A 21,642-nucleotide genomic window follows, 5' to 3' on the forward strand; every position below is an offset into this window, starting at 1 on the left:
TTGCTAATGTTTGGCAGCCATATAGAGCTCGGGTTGCACTCAGAGCTCGCTGTAGTTTGCTAGCTATATATATATATATGTTTACTTACTTTTGCATTGCAGCTCCACCATGGCCTGATACCATTCGTCCTGGTCCGCCTCGTTTTCTGCCGCGATGGCAAAGCTCTCCGCTCGGGTGTACAGCACTATCATGTGCTTGTTCTTCGCATCAGCCCGCTTATTGATGTTGAAACACGTCTCCAGCACCAGGGCTTTCTTTGGGACGGGTGTTTTTCCGCGGAATTTCTTCTCGCTCTCGTAGTATTCGAGCCGGGCCGGACCCCTCTCCGAGGCCGTCCGGAGGACGAAGTATCGCCGGTGCATGGATTTCTGCTTGCGGAGGTAGCCGTTCTTTCGAACGTCCTCGTAGCTTTGCGGGTCGGGTGGTTGGCACTCCATCGCGCTCGAGTTCTTGTTTTTCTCAACTGCAACCTAAACTTCTATTCAATGACAGCAAAAATATTTCGCTAGCTAGATAATTCAAACATAATTCAGTCGCGTCCCCCTCCCTCCCTTTAACAGATGTATGCAAGGGAGAGAGGTCCTCTAGTCCAGTCCAGTATTTTAAAATATATACTAAATATTACCTTTCTCTTTGCAGTAGTGTGTCTGCTACTATTATTTAGCGTGCGGAGTGCTTTAATCCATTTACTGTATTGCTTGGCAGCAGTGTACTGAATACTTCGCTGCAACTGCTGCCCTCTCCCCTCTATGGCGTGGAGCTACTGTGGAAAGCTGTCAGTCAACGCTTGTCCGTAGTGACAGAAGAGGGCGAGAGATAGTATACAGAGAAGGAAAGAGAGAGAGAGCATTGAGTTCATGTGCGAACTTGAATCAAATTTCATATGACGTTTCGTTCTTATAAGAATGCCTATGCGCTTCAGCCAATATTGTGAAACTTGCAACGCTATTTTGAAGATCATTTGATGTGCTGCACGATTGAGACATTTTATAACCAGAAATGCACCCCGATGATGGTACCATTGGCTTGTTTATACTTTTCAGTTGAACCCCGTTACAGCTGTTAGTGCGATAGATTTAATTGTAGTGGGAAAAAAATGACATTGTGTCGGCATAATTACGTGATTCAATCAATGTTGCCTCCAATGCTTCCCACAGTTGTCGTTTGGGTGGTGGACCAAACCCCTGTATCGATGCAGTTCTTGACACACTCAAACCGGTGCGACTGGCACCTTTACTAGAAAAAGCACTTAATTATTTTGAATAGCACACAGACAAAATCCATGTCTCAAGGCTTACAAATCCTTCTTTACCCTGTATCCTCCCTTTCGCCTACACTGATTGAAGTGTATTTAACAAGTGACATCAATAAGGTATCAAAGCTTTCGCCTGGTCAGTCCATATCATGGAACGAGCAGGTGTTCTTAATCTTTTGTGCACTCAGCGTATATGCCACCTCATGGACAAGGCTAGAAAACTGTGCAACATACGCCGCCTGGTGGTTGAATTGACCTATATCAAGTTGTCAATAGGGAAGTTTTTAAATAGGCTGTCCATAATTGGCTGAAAGCCAACGGAAGCAATTACTTGGGTAAATATTTGATTATCCAAATAGTTTGTTACAAGTCACATATTATGCAATATTTTCTCTCTCACACACACCAAATAAAGAACTAGACACTGTTTAAAGACGCAACAAATATTTGAATTTATGAACATGGACACATCATTAAACACTTTCTCAATAGAACTCTTTCTTTTGTTTGCAAGAGATCAATTTCATCTCCATATTTTCACCCAAAATAACAAATATTTGGTCCATTACAGGGAGAAATAAAACAGTTTTGTTTTGAAAATAGCTTTTTACATTCAATAGTATCTCCTCTTTGAAGCCCTCCAAGCACATCCAGCCTGAGACTGAAACACAAATGATATACTCAAGACAAAACGGACATACAACGATACAAACCTTCTCCACATACATACACACAGCACATGGGGGGAAAGACAGGCTTGTCTGTGATGTCCTCCTATCTACATGCATTAGGAGGATGTTATGTTAAGGCTGCCATAACCATCACTAAAGGGAAAAAAATGCTTTGCTTGTCATAATTTTTTTGCTCGTCATCATGTTCAGCTTTCATAGCCTTGAAGCGGGATATCTCTCCCTTCTGTAACTTGATACACACTGACTGACTGGACTGGCTAGTTTTTGAAGGCTGTTTTCAGAGGTGGCTCCAAAAAGCAAGCCGAATGTGATGATTTGGCGTACTGTTTTAAGAATGGGACTGTTGTTGCACAAAAGCGGGACATGGGAGAAACAGCGAAGTGTGTGTGTGTGTGTCTTGTTGATGGCACCCACTGAGCCCTGAGGTGGATTCTATTGTCATACAAACACCTTTAATATATGGTCTCACACACACACACACACACACACACTTGTACACGTTATTTCAACGGATCAACATTACTGTACAGAGACTCCACAGACACACACACACACGCACACGTAGAGGGGAGAGGAGCCTGCATGAATGTTTCCCCTCTCTCTGAAGGCGAAAATACTCTAGAGGCATTGAAATGGCAGCAGCTCCTAAAGTTCACTGGTCTTCATGTGCCCAGGGGTGGTTGGGGGGTAGCCGGGGCGTCGGTATCAGATGAAAGGGTTTCGCGACGTTCCTCTACTCGGGTAAACATTCCCCTGAGAGATGACAAGAGAGAGGGAGGGAGAGATGGAAAGGGTAAGGGAGATATGGAAAGAGAGAGGGTGGGAGAGATATGGAAAGAGAGAGGGTGGGAGAGATATGGAAAGACAGGGAAAGGGTAAGGGAGATATGGAAAGAGGGAAAGGGTAAGGGAGATATGGAAAGAGAGAAAGGGTGAGGGGGATATGGAAAGAGAGAGGGTGGGAGAGATATGGAAAGACAGGGAAAGGGTAAGGGAGATATGGAAAGAGAGAGGGTGGGAGAGATATGGAAAGAGAGAGGGTGGGAGAGATATGGAAAGAGAGAGGGTGGGAGAGATATGGAAAGACAGGGAAAGGGTAAGGGAGATATGGAAAGAGGGAAAGGGTGAGGGAGATATGGAAAGAGAGAAAGGATAAGGGAGATATGGAAAGAGAGAGGGTGGGAGAGATATGGAAAGACAGGGAAAGGGTAAGGGAAATATGGAAAGAGAGAGGGTGGGAGAGATATGGAAAGACAGGGAAAGGGTAAGGGAGATATGGAAAGAGGGAAAGGGTGAGGGAGATATGGAAAGAGAGAAAGGGTAAGGGAGATATGGAAAGAGAGATATGGAAAGACAGGGAAAGGGTAAGGGAGATATGGAAAGCGAGAGGGTGGGAGAGATATGGAAAGAGAGAGGGTGGGAGAGATATGGAAAGACAGGGAAAGGGTAAGGGAGATATGGAAAGAGAGAGGGTGGGAGAGATATGGAAAGACAGGGAAAGGGTAAGGGAAATATGGAAAGAGAGAGGGTGGGAGAGATATGGAAAGACAGGGAAAGGGTAAGGGAGATATGGAAAGAGGGAAAGGGTAAGGGAGATATGGAAAGAGGGAAGGGGTAAGGGAGATATGGAAAGAGAGAGGGTGGGAGAGATATGGAAAGACAGGGAAAGGGTAAGGGAGATATGGAAAGAGAGAGGGTGGGAGAGATATGGAAAGACAGGGAAAGGGTAAGGGAGATATGGAAAGAGAGAGTGTGGGAGAGATATGGAAAGAGAGAGGGTGGGAGAGATATGGAAAGACAGGGAAAGGGTAAGGGAGATATGGAAAGAGGGAAAGGGTGAGGGAGATATGGAAAGAGGGAAAGGGTAAGGGAGATATGGAAAGAGAGAGGGTGGGAGAGATGGAAAGAAAGGGTAAGGGAGATATGGAAAGAGAGAGGGTGGGAGAGATATGGAAAGAGAGAGGGTGGGAGAGATATGGAAAGACAGGGAAAGGGTAAGGGAGATATGGAAAGAGGGAAAGGGTAAGGGAGATATGGAAAGAGAGAAAGGGTGAGGGGGATATGGAAAGAGAGAGGGTGGGAGAGATATGGAAAGACAGGGAAAGGGTAAGGGAGATATGGAAAGAGAGAGGGTGGGAGAGATATGGAAAGAGAGAGGGTGGGAGAGATATGGAAAGAGAGGGTGGGAGAGATATGGAAAGACAGGGAAAGGGTAATGGAGATATGGAAAGAGGGAAAGGGTGAGGGAGATATGGAAAGAGAGAAAGGATAAGGGAGATATGGAAAGAGAGAGGGTGGGAGAGATATGGAAAGACAGGGAAAGGGTAAGGGAAATATGGAAAGAGAGAGGGTGGGAGAGATATGGAAAGACAGGGAAAGGGTAAGGGAGATATGGAAAGAGGGAAAGGGTGAGGGAGATATGGAAAGAGAGAAAGGGTAAGGGAGATATGGAAAGAGAGATATGGAAAGACAGGGAAAGGGTAAGGGAGATATGGAAAGAGAGAGGGTGGGAGAGATATGGAAAGAGAGAGGGTGGGAGAGATATGGAAAGACAGGGAAAGGGTAAGGGAGATATGGAAAGAGAGAGGGTGGGAGAGATATGGAAAGACAGGGAAAGGGTAAGGGAAATATGGAAAGAGAGAGGGTGGGAGAGATATGGAAAGACAGGGAAAGGGTAAGGGAGATATGGAAAGAGGGAAAGGGTAAGGGAGATATGGAAAGAGGGAAGGGGTAAGGGAGATATGGAAAGAGAGAGGGTGGGAGAGATATGGAAAGACAGGGAAAGGGTAAGGGAGATATGGAAAGAGAGAGGGTGGGAGAGATATGGAAAGACAGGGAAAGGGTAAGGGAGATATGGAAAGAGAGAGTGTGGGAGAGATATGGAAAGAGAGAGGGTGGGAGAGATATGGAAAGACAGGGAAAGGGTAAGGGAGATATGGAAAGAGGGAAAGGTTGAGGGAGATATGGAAAGAGGGAAAGGGTAAGGGAGATATGGAAAGAGAAGGGTGGGAGAGATGGAAAGAAAGGGTAAGGGAGATATGGAAAGAGAGAGGTGGGAGAGATATGGAAAGAGAGAGGGTGGGAGAGATATGGAAAGAGAGAGGGTGGGAGAGATATGGAAAGGGTGAGGGAGATATGGAAAGAGAGAGGGTGAGGGAGATATGGAAAGAGGGAAAGGGTGAGGGAGATATGGAAAGAGAGAAAGGGTGAGGGGGATATGGAAAGAGAGAGGGTGGGAGAGATGGAAAGAAAGGGTAAGGGAGATATGGAAAGAGAGAGGTGGGAGAGATATGGAAAGAGAGAGGGTGGGAGAGATATGGAAAGAGAGAGGGTGGGAGAGATATGGAAAGGGTGAGGGAGATATGGAAAGAGAGAGGGTGGGAGAGATATGGAAAGAGAGAGGGTGAGGGGGATATGGAAAGAGAGAGGGTGAGGGGGATATGGAAAGAGGGAAAGGGTGAGGGAGATATGGAAAGAGGGAAAGAGAGATATGGAAAGAGGGAAAGGGTGAGGGAGATATGGAAAGAGAGAGTGTGGGAGAGATATGGAAAAGAGAGGGTGGGAGAGATATGGAAAGACAGGGAAAGGGGGGAGATATGGAAAGAGAGAGTGTGGGAGAGATATGGAAAGAGAGAGGGTGGGAGAGATATGGAAAGACAGGGAAAGGGTAAGGGAGATATGGAAAGAGAGAAAGGGTGAGGGAGATATGGAACGAGGGAAAGGGTGAGGGAGATATGGAAAGAGAGAGGGTGGGAGAGATATGGAAAGACAGGGAAAGGGTAAGGGAGATATGGAAAGAGAGAGGGTGGGAGAGATATGGAAAGAGAGAGTGTGGGAGAGATATGGAAAGAGAGAGGGTGGGAGAGATATGGAAAGAGAGAGGGTGGGAGAGATATGGAAAGACAGGGAAAGGGTAAGGGAGATATGGAAAGAGAGAGGGTGGGAGAGATATGGAAAGACAGGGAAAGGGTAAGGGAGATATGGAAAGAGAGAGGGTGGGAGAGATATGGAAAGAGAGAGTGTGGGAGAGATATGGAAAGAGAGAGGGTGGGAGAGATATGGAAAGACAGGGAAAGGGTAAGGGAGATATGGAAAGAGGGAAAGGGTGAGGGAGATATGGAAAGAGGGAAAGGGTAAGGGAGATATGGAAAGAGAGAGGGTGGGAGAGATATGGAAAGAGAGAGGGTGAGGGGGATATGGAAAGAGAGAGGGTGAGGGGGATATGGAAAGAGGGAAAGGGTGAGGGAGATATGGAAAGAGGGAAAGGGTGAGGGAGATATGGAAAGAGAGAGGGAGAGATGGAGAGGGAGAGAGAAAGAGAGAGGGTGAGGAGAGAGGGATAGAAAGAGAGAGGGTGAGGAGAGATGGAGAGAGAGTTAGAAAGAGAGAGGGTGATGAGAGAGAGTTAGAAAGAGAGAGGGTGAGGAGAGATGGTGAGAGAGGGAGGGAGATGGTGAGTTCCTGCTGTACAACTACATCACCAGAAAAGCCCTCCAATGCCTTTTGAATGAAGCATTAGCATAAGAATTAAGCAGCTAGCAGTCCAAATCCCCAACAAACTGTGCAAATCTATTGAAGTACACTCAATGCTTATTGTAGTGTTGCTGTAGTGCGGTGTGGTACTCACAGTGAATGGGTTCACTGACATTGGACGAGGAACTTTGGGTTGAGAGTCCGATGCAGGGAAAGAGGCAAAACCTACAAACCCAACAACACCCAAAAATCAGAGATACATTAGGATCGAAGACTAATATATCCAATACTAGTCTGACAAACATAGAATAATTACTAGAATCACTCATTCTAATTCCAATGGTATCTAACTCTATATTTGGGGACTGAGTTGGTATTATGTAAGCATGGGAGAAGACGCTGTGATCATCATTAGCTATGATGTTGGCGCCTCTTAGGGTTTGAGGAGGCCGTGTTGGTTTTGATCACAGGCCAAACACCATACATAACAGATGACATGGTATGCTGCTGCAGCCCAGCCAGAGAACACATCCACGCAGCACTGCAGTGATGAACTGTTTTGTTTCTTGGCAAAGCATGTACTGTACTTTGTATATATATATATATATATATATATATATATATATATATAGAGCACCAAATGGTAAACACTTTTTGTGTGCTCTTATCCTATACAGTTGGAGAAAATTCTCAACATTATTTTGTAGAGAATAGAAAAAAATAGCATAAGAATTATAATAGACTTATACTTGCCATTGGCTTCCTGGTTGTTGGCATGCTTGTGTGGAAATGCATTCTGGGTAGCCGGAGTTGGGAAGGTGGCGGACGGAGGGAACACTGAGGTTGGAGAGCTGACGAACCCACTGGAGTCACCTGCATAGGGAAACAGAACATAAGGGTGTTTCGTCACACACAGTACATTGAAATATTACAATAAACCAAGAATCCAGGGGTCCCAAATCTCCAATATAACTGTTTGTTAGTTATTTCTAAACTACATGAACTATTAGCTAATGAAGACTGTCTATTAATTACTTATATACAGTTACCCCTGTTACTGTACATTCTTGACCTTTGCCCCCAGGCTGAATAAGCAGTGCTCTGCTGGCAGCTTACCTCCTGAGGTGGACCTGTTGAATGGGTTACTGGGGGACAGGGCAGGCTGTTGCTGCTGAGAGTTGGAACTGGAGCTGAACGGGTTGGGGAAGCCTGAGACATGGAGGTAGGAGACAGAGAGACAAGGATAGCAAGAGAGAGAGAGAGAGAGAGAGAGAGAGACAATAGTTCATGGATATGTTCAAGCCTTTCAAAGTCTTTCATGAAAAATATACACCTGCATGCAGGGGCGCAACTTTCACTGGGGACGGGGGGGTGGGGGGTGTTCTGAAATTGCATTTTTGTCCCTGCCAGGTTTATCATGCGAATGTGATACAAAACAAGGCTACGGTGTGCTTTAGGACCGGTAGGCTGTCGAGTAGGCTGTTTGGAGTGTTTAACCGAAAGGTTAAAAAATAAAAAAGATGTCCCCCCCAACTTGTAAAACAAAAGTTGCGCCCCTGCCTCCGTGATTGATTAATGTTTTTGTAACACTGCCTACTTGCAAATGTTTGAGACCCCGACACAGCATCCACGCCTGGAGAGCTGAAGAAAGTCAGAAAAGAAGAGGAAAGAGTTAAGAACAACTATATATTATTACATGCATGAACATTAAAAACAAGTCAATTTAATATTGCAGTTGCCTCCAGCTATGATGTCGGCCTGTCATGAATTACTAAACCAAGGGCATGCAGATATCCTGAGCAAATAAAACTATGTATTTGTACCGGGACTGGTGCACTTTAACAGTCTACACTTCTTAGATGCATTAAATAGGAATGTTAAGTGTATTTGCTTGACAGTGCATTCATTACCTGGCAGGAGTGGAACTGGAGGACAGGCGGTTCCCAAATAGGGTGCTATACTGGGGTAGTCCACCGGGGGGTGCTGAAAACACACATTCAAATAAATAGACGAACCATAAACGGGTTGGTTTTCTTGGCTTAACAACAAAACTGATGCGTGCACAACTATGGGGAAAAACAGACAGGGTTGGCTTAGATTGTTGACATGTAAACTATATATTGTCTCCAAATGGTTATTGAAAACATAAATACATTTGCACAATGAGCACTTGTCCCTCAAATTCATCATTATCGATATCAGCTGATGTACGAAGGGCTATATAAATAAATTTGATTTGATTTTGATTTGATCATTACAGTTGTTGGTTAGCAAGCTCAAAACTTTTAGCCAATATTAGCATAGACATGACATGAGTCACAACACCTCAAAACAAGACATGGTATCAATAAAAAAGCTACAACGAGATGAAACAAGCCCCATACAATTCCACACATGGCAGCTTCTTGTCATTGTTGCTAGCTATCAGACCTCTCTGAATCAAATTAGCCTCCTAATGTCGTCAGCCACCCAGTCTACAAGCACAGGGCTCAGCTGGGGGCTAATTTGAGAGATGACATGTAATTGATTTGATTTGACATAGGGTGCAAAGTTTCCACTCTCAGTGTGTGATTGGTCAAGGTATTTGACTGTGCAGTGTAAAAAAAAAAAAAACTGCTTATAGTTCAATGTGATATTAATCAAAATAAACTACACATACATCTACCTACATTATATTATTGCCCAGGGGAGAGATATTATGTATTGAATCATGGAAATAAAACAATGATATATGTTCAAACATGCCTACGGCATTGGTCCTGCACATTTCTGTTCTCATTAGTTAGCAGCTAGTAGCATTGCTAAATCCAAACTGGAACATATTTCCAAGGTTGTTTTGTAACAACCCAACGGTTTAGTATTGAGTGCAGAAAACACAATGGAGTCATTCACTTAGTAAAACCTTGGCATTTAGAGTAAGGCATTATGCAATGTATCTGACAATAATCTCACTCACTTAGTCACACACACACACACACACACACACACACACACACACACACACACACACACACACACACACACACACACACACACACACACACACTCACACACACTCACACACAAACAACTATGCCTTACTATACTTGTGAGGTATTTTGGGATTCAAAATCCTATATTACCTAACCCCTAAACTTTAGCATAATCCTAAACCTAAAATAGCATTTTTACGAGTAAGGACCGGCAAAATGTCCTCACTTCTCTGAAATTTTGTTGGTGTACTATTCTTGTGAGGACTTCTGGTACTCACGAGTATAGTAAAATGTGTACACACACACACACACACCACCCACCCTCTCCCACCCCCCACACACACTCCTTCTACCCTTACCTGTAGGTCCAGGCGACGTGTCAGAGAAGACACTGTTTAGTTGGGACAGGGCAGCGTAGCGGTCCTGGTGGTTTGTGTGTGTGTTTGGGCCGGGGGCTGGGGGGGTGATGCTGAGTGCACTGTGACTCTGCTGCTGGCTGAGCCCCCCAAAATCCACACTCAGAGACTTAGGGAAGGCCCTGAAGGGGGCTAAGCCCCCCGAGGAGGACACTGTGCGACCTGAGAGGACCAAACAAAGATGGCCGAGATAAGGAAGGCTGGGGGTGAGTCCGAGATGGCTCTCAATTCCCTATGTAGTGCACTGCATTTGACCAGGGCCTGCAAAGTAGTGCACTATATAGGCAATAGGGTGTCATTTCAGACGCAACCCATGCATGTTTTTCCATGTGACTTGACCATCCAATAGCCTCACAAAAAACAAGATAGCAAATAGAACCTCAATGGATTATTGGGGAAATCCTAGCTTTGCACATACGTATAGCATGCTACATGTATTAGCAGCCAGCAGGAGTTGAATGTATTCCTAGATAGGGTCTGTCCTGGACATAATCATAGCATACTTCTGAGCTGTGAAATACTATTGGGCTCCTGTTGAATGGGGCATTGTCCACTCTCTAAAAATAGTTTTATTCATGTTATTTCTCTCTATCTATCTATCTATCTATCTATCTATCTATCTATCTATCTATCTATCTCAGGATACAGTGTGTCTCTGCTTGACCTGGCCAGTTCTCCGATTGGAAACTTTGAAGGGAGAAACGGACTAATCAGAATTAATAGCAGAAGAGTACAGGACTACTGGCGAGTATGCACTCCCACCAAGGCTATATTCTTCTGTTTTGTTCTATTCTATACCTCTGAATAAACGTTCAGGACACAGTCAATTACTGTACGGGTTAGTGCCATACCTGCCTAGTTAAATAAAGGTTAACAACAAAAAAAACTAAAGTGAAGTTGTTTTTGGAAGTGCTACTGGCTAAGGAGGTAAAAGTTGAGAGAGAAAATGAGAGATATTTAAGAAGAGGAGGGTGTAGTCTTTACCTGAGGGTCGAGGGAGGGCAGGAAAGGAGGTGGCGTGGCTCTGGGGTCCCATCGTTGAAGACAGAGAGCCTGGACGTTGTCTCTCTATACCTCTCAGTAGAGACTCTGAGAGCGAGAGAGAGAGAGAGAGAGAGGGTGAGAGAAGAGTGAGTGAGCGACATACAGAGAGAGAGAGAGAGAGAGAGCAGTAGAGAGAAGGACAGAGAGATTGGCAAGGAGAGAAACAGAAAAAAAGAGAAAGAAACAGACAGAATGATAGAGAAAGGTGGAAAGAGAAAGAAGAAACAGGCATCAAACAATGTTGCCTCAGGTTCCATTACTCACGGTACCAAAAAAGAATGTGAACAGTTCTACCTTTCATTGGGGGGTCTCTAAAGCTCTGGGAGCGTGAGGGAGCACGGGCGGTAAACACATCCGCCCTCATGTCCGCAGGGGAGATGGTGGGGACTCTGTCCCCCCAGGAAGAGAGCTGGGACTGGGACTGGAGGAGAGGGGAGGCAAACAGTGGGTGGATGTATTTCTCCTCTGTGTTACATTATCCTCATTTAACCCTTCATCTGTTATTCACCCCTTTATCTTTGCTGTGAAGATGACCAAGAGTGGGTTCTCTTTGGTCATCTGTCTCTGTCTCTCTGTGTCATTGGATCTCTGTCGGTACAGTATTCAGGTACAGTATTCACCTCTCTCTAACTCTATTACTCTTCTCCACGGTGACACCTCTAACTCTATTAGTCTTCTCCACAGTAACACCTCTAACTCTATTAGTCTTCTCCACAGTAACACCTCTAACTCTATTACTCTTCTCCACGGTAACACCTCTAACTCTATTAGTCTTCTCCACAGAAACACCTCTAACTCTATTAGTCTTCTCCACGGTAACACCTCTAACTCTATTAGTCTTCTCCAGAGTAACACCTCTAACTCTATTAGTCTTCTCCAGAGTAACACTTCTAACTCTATTACTCTTCTCCACAGTAACACCTCTAACTCTATTAGTCTTCTCCACAGTAACACCTCTAACTCTATTAGTCTTCTCCACGGTAACACCTCTAACTCTATTAGTCTTCTCCACAGTAACACCTCTAACTCTATTAGTCTTCTCCACGGTAACACCTCTAACTCTATTAGTCTTCTCCACAGTAACACCTCTAACTCTATTAGTCTTCTCCACGGTAACACCTCTAACTCTATTAGTCTTCTCCACAGTAACACCTCTAACTCTATTAGTCTTCTCCACAGTAACACTTCTAACTCTATTACTCTTCTCCACAGTAACACTTCTAACTCTATTAGTCTTCTCCACAGTAACACTTCTAACTCTATTACTCTTCTCCACAGAAACACCTCTCACTAACTCTATTATTCTTCTCCACAGTAACACCTCTAACTCTATTGCTCTTCTCCACAGAAACACCTCTCACTAATTCTATTACTCTTCTCCACAGTAACACCTCTAACTCTATTATTCTTCTCCACAGTAACACCTCTAACTCTATTGCTCTTCTCCACAGAAACACCTCTCACTAATTCTATTACTCTTCTCCACAGTAACACCTCTAACTCTATTACTCTTCTCCACAGTAACACCTCTCACTAACTCTATTACTCTTCTCCACAGTAACACTTCTAACTATATTAGTCTTCTCCACAGTAACACTTCTAACTCTATTAGTCTTCTCCACAGAAACACCTCTAACTCTATTAGTCTTCTCCACAGAAACACCTCTAACTCTATTAGTCTTCTCCACAGTAACACCTCTACCTCTATTAGTCTTCTCCACAGTAACACTTTTAACTCTATTACTCTTCTCCACAGTAACACCTCTAACTCTATTAGTCTTCTCCACAGTAACACTTCTAACTCTAGTCTTCTCCACAGTAACACTTCTAACAGTCTTTCCACAGTAACACTTCTAACTCTATTAGTCTTCTCCACAGAAACACCTCTAACTCTATTAGTCTTCTCCACAGAAACACCTCTCTCTAACTCTATTAGTCTTCTCCACAGTAACACCTCTACCTCTATTAGTCTTCTCCACAGTAACACTTTTAACTCTATTACTCTTCTCCACGGTAACACCTCTAACTCTATTAGTCTTCTCCACAGTAACACTTCTAACTCTATTAGTCTTCTCCACAGTAACACTTCTAACTCTATAAGTCTTCTCCACAGTAACACTTCTAACTCTATTAGTCTTCTCCACAGTAACACTTTTAACTCTATTACTCTTCTCCACAGTAACACCTCTACCTCTATTAGTCTTCTCCACAGTAACACTTTTAACTCTATTACTCTTCTCCACGGTAACACCTCTAACTCTATTAGTCTTCTCCACAGTAACACTTTTAACTCTATTACTCTTCTCCAGTAACACTTCTAACTCTATTACTCTTCTCCACAGTAACACTTCTAACTCTATTACTCTTCTCCACAGTAACACCTCTAACTCTATTACTCTTCTCCACAGTAACACCTCTAACTCTATTACTCTTCTCCAAAGTAACACTTCTAACTCTATTACTCTTCTCCACAGTAACACCTCTAACTCTATTACTCTTCTCCACAGTAACACCTCTAACTCTATTACTCTTCTCCACAGTAACACCTCTAACTCTATTACTCTTCTCCACAGTAACACCTCTAACTCTATTACTCTTCTCCAAAGTAACACTTCTAACTCTATTACTCTTCTCCACAGTAACACTTCTAACTCTATTACTCTTCTCCAAAGTAACACTTCTAACTCTATTACTCTTCTCCAAAGTAACACTTCTAACTCTATTACTCTTCTCCACAGTAACACTTCTAACTCATGTCAGAAGGTGAATTCACCAATTTGTAAGTCGCTCTGGATAAGAGCGTCTGCTAAATGACTTAAATGTAATGTAATGTACTCTTCTCCACAGTAACACTTCTAACTCTATTAGTCTTCTCCACAGTAACACCTCTAACTCTATTAGTCTTCTCCACGGTAACACCTCTAACTCTATTAGTCTTCTCCACGGTAACACTTCTAACTCTATTAGTCTTCTCCACAGTAACACTTCTAACTCTATTACTCTTCTCCACAGAAACACCTCTCACTAACTCTATTATTCTTCTCCACAGTAACACCTCTAACTCTATTGCTCTTCTCCACAGAAACACCTCTCACTAATTCTATTACTCTTCTCCACAGTAACACCTCTAACTCTATTGCTCTTCTCCACAGAAACACCTCTCACTAACTCTATTACTCTTCTCCACAGTAACACCTCTCACTAACTCTATTACTCTTCTCCACAGTAACACTTCTAACTATATTAGTCTTCTCCACAGTAACACTTCTAACTCTATTAGTCTTCTCCACAGAAACACCTCTAACTCTATTAGTCTTCTCCACAGAAACACCTCTCTCTAACTCTATTAGTCTTCTCCACAGAAACACCTCTCTCTAACTCTATTAGTCTTCTCCACAGTAACACCTCTACCTCTATTAGTCTTCTCCACAGTAACACTTTTAACTATATTACTCTTCTCCACGGTAACACCTCTAACTCTATTAGTCTTCTCCACAGTAACACTTCTAACTCTATTAGTCTTCTCCACAGTAACACTTCTAACTCTATAAGTCTTCTCCACAGTAACACTTCTAACTCTATTAGTCTTCTCCACAGTAACACCTCTACCTCTATTAGTCTTCTCCACAGTAACACTTTTAACTCTATTACTCTTCTCCACAGTAACACCTCTACCTCTATTAGTCTTCTCCACAGTAACACTTTTAACTCTATTACTCTTCTCCACGGTAACACCTCTAACTCTATTAGTCTTCTCCACAGTAACACTTTTAACTCTATTACTCTTCTCCACGGTAACACTTCTAACTCTATTACTCTTCTCCACAGTAACACTTCTAACTCTATTACTCTTCTCCACAGTAACACCTCTAACTCTATTACTCTTCTCCACAGTAACACCTCTAACTCTATTACTCTTCTCCAAAGTAACACTTCTAACTCTATTACTCTTCTCCACAGTAACACCTCTAACTCTATTACTCTTCTCCACAGTAACACCTCTAACTCTATTACTCTTCTCCACAGTAACACCTCTAACTCTATTACTCTTCTCCACAGTAACACCTCTAACTCTATTACTCTTCTCCAAAGTAACACTTCTAACTCTATTACTCTTCTCCACAGTAACACTTCTAACTCTATTACTCTTCTCCAAAGTAACACTTCTAACTCTATTACTCTTCTCCACAGTAACACTTCTAACTCTATTACTCTTCTCCAAAGTAACACTTCTAACTCTATTACTCTTCTCCACAGTAACACTTCTAACTCTATTAGTCTTCTCCACAGTAACACCTCTAACTCTATTAGTCTTCTCCACGGTAACACCTCTAACTCTATTAGTCTTCTCCACAGTAACACTTCTAACTCTATTACTCTTCTCCACAGTAACACTTCTAACTCTATTAGTCTTCTCCACAGTAACACTTTTAACTCTATTACTCTTCTCCACGGTAACACCTCTAACTCTATTAGTCTTCTCCACAGTAACACCTCTAACTCTATTAGTCTTCTCCACGGTAACACCTCTAACTCTATTAGTCTTCTCCACGGTAACACCTCTAACTCTATTAGTCTTCTCCACAGTAACACTTCTAACTCTATTACTCTTCTCCACAGTAACACTTCTAACTCTATTAGTCTTCTCCACAGTAACACTTCTAACTCTATTACTCTTCTCCACAGAAACACCTCTCACTAACTCTATTATTCTTCTCCACAGTAACACCTCTAACTCTATTGCTCTTCTCCACAGAAACACCTCTCACTAATTCTATTACTCTTCTCCACAGTAACACCTCTAACTCTATTATTCTTCTCCACAGTAACACCTCTAACTCTATTGCTCTTCTCCACAGAAACACCTCTCACTAATTCTATTATTCTTCTCCACAGTAACACCTCTAACTCTATTGCTCTTCTCCACAGAAACACCTCTCACTAATTCTATTACTCTTCTCCACAGTAACACCTCTAACTCTATTACTCTTCTCCACAGTAACACCTCTAACTCTATTACTCTTCTCCACAGTAACACCTCTAACTCTATTACTCTTCTCCACAGTAACACCTCTCACTAACTCTATTACTCTTCTCCACAGTAACACTTCTAACTATATTAGTCTTCTCCACAGTAACACTTCTAACTCTATTAGTCTTCTCCACAGAAACACCTCTAACTCTATTAGTCTTCTCCACAGAAACACCTCTCTCTAACTCTATTAGTCTTCTCCACAGTAACACCTCTACCTCTATTAGTCTTCTCCACAGTAACACTTTTAACTCTATTACTCTTCTCCACGGTAACACCTCTAACTCTATTAGTCTTCTCCACAGTAACACTTCTAACTCTATTACTCTTCTCCACAGTAACACTTCTAACTATATTAGTCTTCTCCACAGTAACACTTCTAACTCTATTAGTCTTCTCCACAGAAACACCTCTAACTCTATTAGTCTTCTCCACAGAAACACCTCTCTCTAACTCTATTAGTCTTCTCCACAGTAACACCTCTACCTCTATTAGTCTTCTCCACAGTAACACTTTTAACTCTATTACTCTTCTCCACGGTAACACCTCTAACTCTATTAGTCTTCTCCACAGTAACACTTCTAACTCTATTAGTCTTCTCCACAGTAACACTTCTAACTCTATAAGTCTTCTCCACAGTAACACTTCTAACTCTATTAGTCTTCTCCACAGTAACACTTTTAACTCTATTACTCTTCTCCACAGTAACACCTCTACCTCTATTAGTCTTCTCCACAGTAACACTTTTAACTCTATTACTCTTCGCCACAGTAACACCTCTACCTCTATTAGTCTTCTCCACAGTAACACTTTTAACTCTATTACTCTTCTCCACGGTAACACTTCTAACTCTATTAGTCTTCTCCACAGTAACACTTCTAACTCTATTACTCTTCTCCACAGTAACACCTCTAACTCTATTACTCTTCTCCACAGTAACACCTCTAACTCTATTACTCTTCTCCAAAGTAACACTTCTAACTCTATTACTCTTCTCCACAGTAACACCTCTAACTCTATTACTCTTCTCCACAGTAACACCTCTAACTCTATTACTCTTCTCCACAGTAACACCTCTAACTCTATTACTCTTCTCCACAGTAACACTTCTAACTCTATTACTCTTCTCCACAGTAACACTTCTAACTCTATTACTCTTCTCCACAGTAACACTTCTAACTCTATTAGTCTTCTCCACAGTAACACTTCTAACTCTATTAGTCTTCTCCACAGTAACACTTCTAACTCTATTAGTCTTCTCTACAGTAACACTTCTAACTCTATTAGTCTCCTCCAAAGTACCACTTCTAACTCTATTAGTCTTCTCCAAAGTAACACTTCTAACTCTATTACTCTTCTCCACAGAAACACCTCTCACTAACTCTATTACTCTTCTCCACAGTAACACTTCTAACTCTATTACTCTTCTCCACAGTAACACCTCTAACTCTATTAGTCTTCTCCAAAGTACCACTTCTAACTCTATTAGTCTTCTCCAAAGTAACACTTCTAACTCTATTACTCTTCTCCACAGAAACACCTCTTTCTCTCTTGCTTTCTTCCTCTCTCTCCCTCCATCTCTTCACTCTTTCTCTCCCCCCTTTCCTCTTTACTTTCTCCTTCAATTTAATAAAGCTTTATATACATGAAATATCCCTCTGCCTCTATCGCATCTCCTCAATCCATCGGAGGAGTTATGTATCTCACCAGTGTGCGTATGGGCCTGGCGGAGGGGGGCATGGTGTGGGATGGGGCCTGGGCGGGCGGGGGGCCGTGAGAGGAGGGTAAGGCCTGCACCCCCGGCGGGCTCCAGGGTCCCTCCACCTCCCTCCGGCTCTTGTTCTTCGAAAAATGCCTGAAAAATAGTTCCATGTTGCTGCGACTACAGTTGAAGAAGAGATTTTATTTCAACGAGACTAAACTAATAAAAAATAATTTTCTCAATGTAAGTAAATGCATTGTGCTCAAAATAATTTGAATGGACATTTAACACATTCAACTCAGTGTACAACTTTGAGTTGGGATGAGTTTGAAATAGGTGGTACGTCTGACATATACAGTTGACGTCGGAAGTTTACATACACTAATGTTGGAGTCATTAAAACTTGTTTTTCAACCACTCTACAAATTTCCTGTTAACAAACTATAGTTTTGGCAAGTCGGTTCGGACATCTACTTTGTGTATGACACAAGTCATTTTTTAAACAATTGTTTACAGACTAGATTATTTCACTTATAATTCACTGTATCATGATTCCATGGAGTCAGAAGTTTACATACACTAAGTTGACTGTGCCTTTAAACAGCTTGGAAAACTCCAGAAAATTATGTCATGGCTTTAGAAGCTTCTGATATGCTAATTGACATAATTTGAGTCAATTGGAGGCATACCTGTGGATGTATTTCAAGGCGTATCTTCAAACTCAGTGCCTCTTTGCTTGACATCATGGGAAAATCAAAAGAAATCAGCCAAGACCTGAGAGAAAAAAAAGTAGACCTCCACAAGTCTGGTTCATCCTTGGGAACAATTTCCAAACGTCTGAAGGTACCACGTTCACCTGTACAAACAATAGTACGCAAGTATAAACACCACGGGACCACGCAGCCGTCATACCGGTCAGGAAGGAGACGTGTTCTGTCTCCTAGAGATGAACGTACTTTGGTGCGAAAAGTGCAAATCCATCCCAGACCAACAGCAAAGGACCTTGTGAAGATGCTGGAGGACACAGGTACAAAGTATCTATATCAACAGTAAAACGAGTCCTATATCAACATAACCTGAATGGCCACTCTGCAAGGAAGAAGCCACTGCTCCAAAACCACCATAGAAAAGCCAGACTACGCTTTGCAACTGCACATGGAGAAATATCCTCTGGTCTGATGAAACAAAAATGGAACTGTTTGGCCATAACGACCATCGTTATGTTTGGAGGAAAAAGGGGGATGCTTGCAAGCTGAAGACCACCATCCCAACCGTGAAACACGGTGGTGGCAGCAGCATGTTGTGGAGGTGCTTTGCTGCAGGAGGGACTGGTGCACTTCACAAAATAGATGGCATCATGAAGAAAGAAAATTATGTGGATATATTGAAGCAACATCTCAAGACATCAGTCAGGAAGTTAAAGCTTGGTCTCAAATGGGTCTTCCAAATGGACAATGACCCCAAGCATGCTTCCAAAGTTGTGGCAAAATGGCTTGAGGACAACAAAGTCGAGGTATTGGAGTGGCCATCACAAAGCACAGACCGCAATCCTATAGAACATGTGTGGGCAGAACTGAAAAAGTGTGTGCAAGCAAGGAGGCCTTCAAACCTGACTCAGTTACACCGGCTCTGTCAGGAGGAATGAGCCGAAATTCACCCAACTTATTGTGGGAAGCTTGTGGAAGGCTACCCAAAACGTTTGACCCAAGTTAAACAATTCAAAGGCAATGCTACCAAATACTAATTGAGTATATGTAAACTTCTGACCCACTGGGAATGTGTTAAAATAAATAAAAGCTGAAATAAATCATTCTCTCTACTAGTATTCTGACATTTCACATCCTTAAAATAAAGTGGTGATCCTAACTGACCTAAGACAGGGAATTTTTACTAGGATTAAATGTCAGGAGTTGGGTTTAAATGTATTTGGCTAAGGTGTATGTAAACTTCCGATTTCAACTGTAGATATCTTTATGGAGATGATATCTTATTGATTTTTTTTCACCATTTCTTCTTCTCGTATTTGTCCTGGAGGAACTCTTTGAGCTTCTGTGAGTCCCTTGTGTTGAAGCATGCATCTGTCTTTGGCTCAAAGACACACAGCCAAGTCCTCCTCCCCACCTACACACGTTCAGAGCCGCAGACAAACGTACGTGCGCACAGAAAAACACAAACACACAAATAATGATGCAGAACATCAACAATAGGCACCACATATACACACACAGTCTTGTACAACTATCCTTGTGGGGACACACAATTCAGTCCCATTCAAAATCCTATTTTCCCTAAAATCCTAAACCTAATCCTGAATCTCACCCTAACCAGTACCCTTACCTTAACCTTAAACCGAAACCTAACTTTAACCCTAAACCTAACCCTAGCTCCTAACCCTAACTCTAACCTGAAACCTAATTCTATCCTTAACCCTAAATGCCCTAGAAATAGCATTTGACCTTGTGGGGACCATCAAAATGTCCCCAGTTGGTCCAATCTTCATTTGTTTACTATTCTTGTGGGGACTTCTGTACCCCACAAATGTAGTTAACATTTCTGTACACACACACACCAAAATAATCATGTAGAAAATAAACAATAGACACATCTGCCTACCAACACATTAGTTAACATGCTAGAGTCACATGCTCTGATCGACACTACTGTAGCTCACTGACTAATTATGAATCACCAACATCAACACATTAATCTAACCAAATCGGACTATCCAGACTTTTCTACCTGATATCTGTGCAATGAATCAGACACTCATGCACACATGAAATCATTTCTAACTTAATTGTATTATTGTCTGCAACTGTAAAGTTTGATCCCTTTCACTGCAGACACGCCCTCTCACCTCACACACACACACACACAAACACATTCTCGCTATCTCTCACACACACACAGTGATGAGGTGGTTTGTGTGTACAGTAACTGCGATGTTCGATCCAATTCACTGCACAAATTAGGCAGAGAACCTACATCCCTCCAGAAAATGCCTGTAACCACCAAACAGTGCTACACTCTATTGGTCTGACTGGTACAAGAGAGGGAAGCATCAAGCATCCTCTTCTATCTCATAAAGATGGATGAGATTTTAGCTGGGCCTTATTTAGTCTAGTTCAGATTAAAAAACTATTCCTGACACAGAGATAGATTCATCCATCTCATGTGGCCTCAATCCCTCTCCTGGTGGCGGACTCGGCCCAAGGATGTACATATATCATTTATGATATCTATTTATAATATCTATATAATCTATTCTTGCTCTATTCATCCTGGGACATGTATATATTTAATACTGAATGTTAGGAGTCCAAGTATGCCTCTTGTTTGTGTTTTGTTCACCTTTTCCTGCTGTTGGAATCTTGAAGTATCCAGCTGAGATTTGAACATTATGCCCAGAATTGAAATGAGGTGGGTGAAATACAGGTGTAATACTGTTAAGTCCCGCCCACAAGCCCACCTGACTGTCACTCACCTCATTGCCATGGTTTTGCAAAAACTCCACTTCCTGTTGGGAGAAGGTTGTCATGGAGATAGACTTGACTCTGTGGGGAGGGTTGAGTCCTCTCCTGAGAGAAGAGAGAGATTGGAAAAAGAGAAACCGATAAAAGATATGTGAAAGGGGGCACTCCACATTTATAACAACATAAATCGCTAAAGACGAACAATTGTGATACAGCATTTAAAAGAGGAATGGGTTGTAGAGGGTATTTAAATTGTTCAAAAAAATGGATGCAATGACAGGTGACTGTGAGAAAAAGTGAAAATGAATTGTGACGGTGAAAATGGCCATAGTGAAAATGTATAGTGTAGAGAAGGCTTACACAACAGTACATAATATTATGCTCATTCACTGTTCTTTGGAGTGAGACAGCCTGTCCAAGACTCTAAACCTGTGCTGAAATCTCACCGCTGCGAATTAGTGAAACCTTGCGAAATGTCCCTCAACCACAGCCTATAATCTGTTGGGGATCTGAGCTATGTTCTGTATGCAGAACACAATACATGAGCCGGAAGAGAATGCCAAACCTGGAGCCATGCCGAAAT

The 21,642-nt window shown here is 42.4% G+C and overlaps 2 protein-coding genes across 4 annotated transcripts in view; both read right to left on the minus strand.

Moving 5' to 3' along the window:
- The window catches only part of si:ch73-335l21.1 (insulin receptor substrate 1-B), a 77,475-nt gene extending 76,637 nt beyond the window's left edge, over nucleotides 1–838 (minus strand). Inside the window, exons 1-2 of one of the 2 annotated variants that reach the window (XM_064940500.1) lie at nucleotides 627–838; nucleotides 90–479 (exon numbers count right to left, since the gene is read on the minus strand). In XM_064940500.1, coding sequence (XP_064796572.1) covers nucleotides 90–438 — 349 coding nt within the window. In that variant the 5' untranslated portion in view covers nucleotides 439–479; nucleotides 627–838. Of the gene's footprint in view, nucleotides 1–89 lie in introns of both variants that reach the window. The other variant, XM_064940501.1, reaches the window with a different exon arrangement.
- An 845-nt stretch (nucleotides 839–1,683) lies between these two features.
- LOC135516320 (arf-GAP domain and FG repeat-containing protein 2-like) overlaps nucleotides 1,684–21,642 on the minus strand; it is a 31,374-nt gene continuing 11,415 nt past the window's right edge. The window contains exons 2-13 of one of the 2 annotated variants that reach the window (XM_064940503.1): nucleotides 21,071–21,164; nucleotides 19,592–19,707; nucleotides 17,592–17,739; nucleotides 11,147–11,273; nucleotides 10,793–10,897; nucleotides 9,752–9,970; nucleotides 8,331–8,403; nucleotides 8,018–8,061; nucleotides 7,537–7,629; nucleotides 7,174–7,293; nucleotides 6,575–6,645; nucleotides 1,684–2,701 (exon numbers count right to left, since the gene is read on the minus strand). In XM_064940503.1, coding sequence (XP_064796575.1) covers nucleotides 2,654–2,701; nucleotides 6,575–6,645; nucleotides 7,174–7,293; nucleotides 7,537–7,629; nucleotides 8,018–8,061; nucleotides 8,331–8,403; nucleotides 9,752–9,970; nucleotides 10,793–10,897; nucleotides 11,147–11,273; nucleotides 17,592–17,739; nucleotides 19,592–19,707; nucleotides 21,071–21,164 — 1,258 coding nt within the window. In that variant the 3' untranslated portion in view covers nucleotides 1,684–2,653. Of the gene's footprint in view, nucleotides 2,702–6,574; nucleotides 6,646–7,173; nucleotides 7,294–7,536; nucleotides 7,630–8,017; nucleotides 8,062–8,330; nucleotides 8,404–9,751; nucleotides 9,971–10,792; nucleotides 10,898–11,146; nucleotides 11,274–17,591; nucleotides 17,767–19,591; nucleotides 19,708–21,070; nucleotides 21,165–21,642 lie in introns of both variants that reach the window. The other variant, XM_064940502.1, reaches the window with a different exon arrangement.

The sequence above is a fragment of the Oncorhynchus masou genome, chromosome 27, assembly GCF_036934945.1.
Source record: "Oncorhynchus masou masou isolate Uvic2021 chromosome 27, UVic_Omas_1.1, whole genome shotgun sequence".
NCBI classification, from domain to species: Eukaryota; Metazoa; Chordata; class Actinopteri; order Salmoniformes; family Salmonidae; genus Oncorhynchus; species Oncorhynchus masou.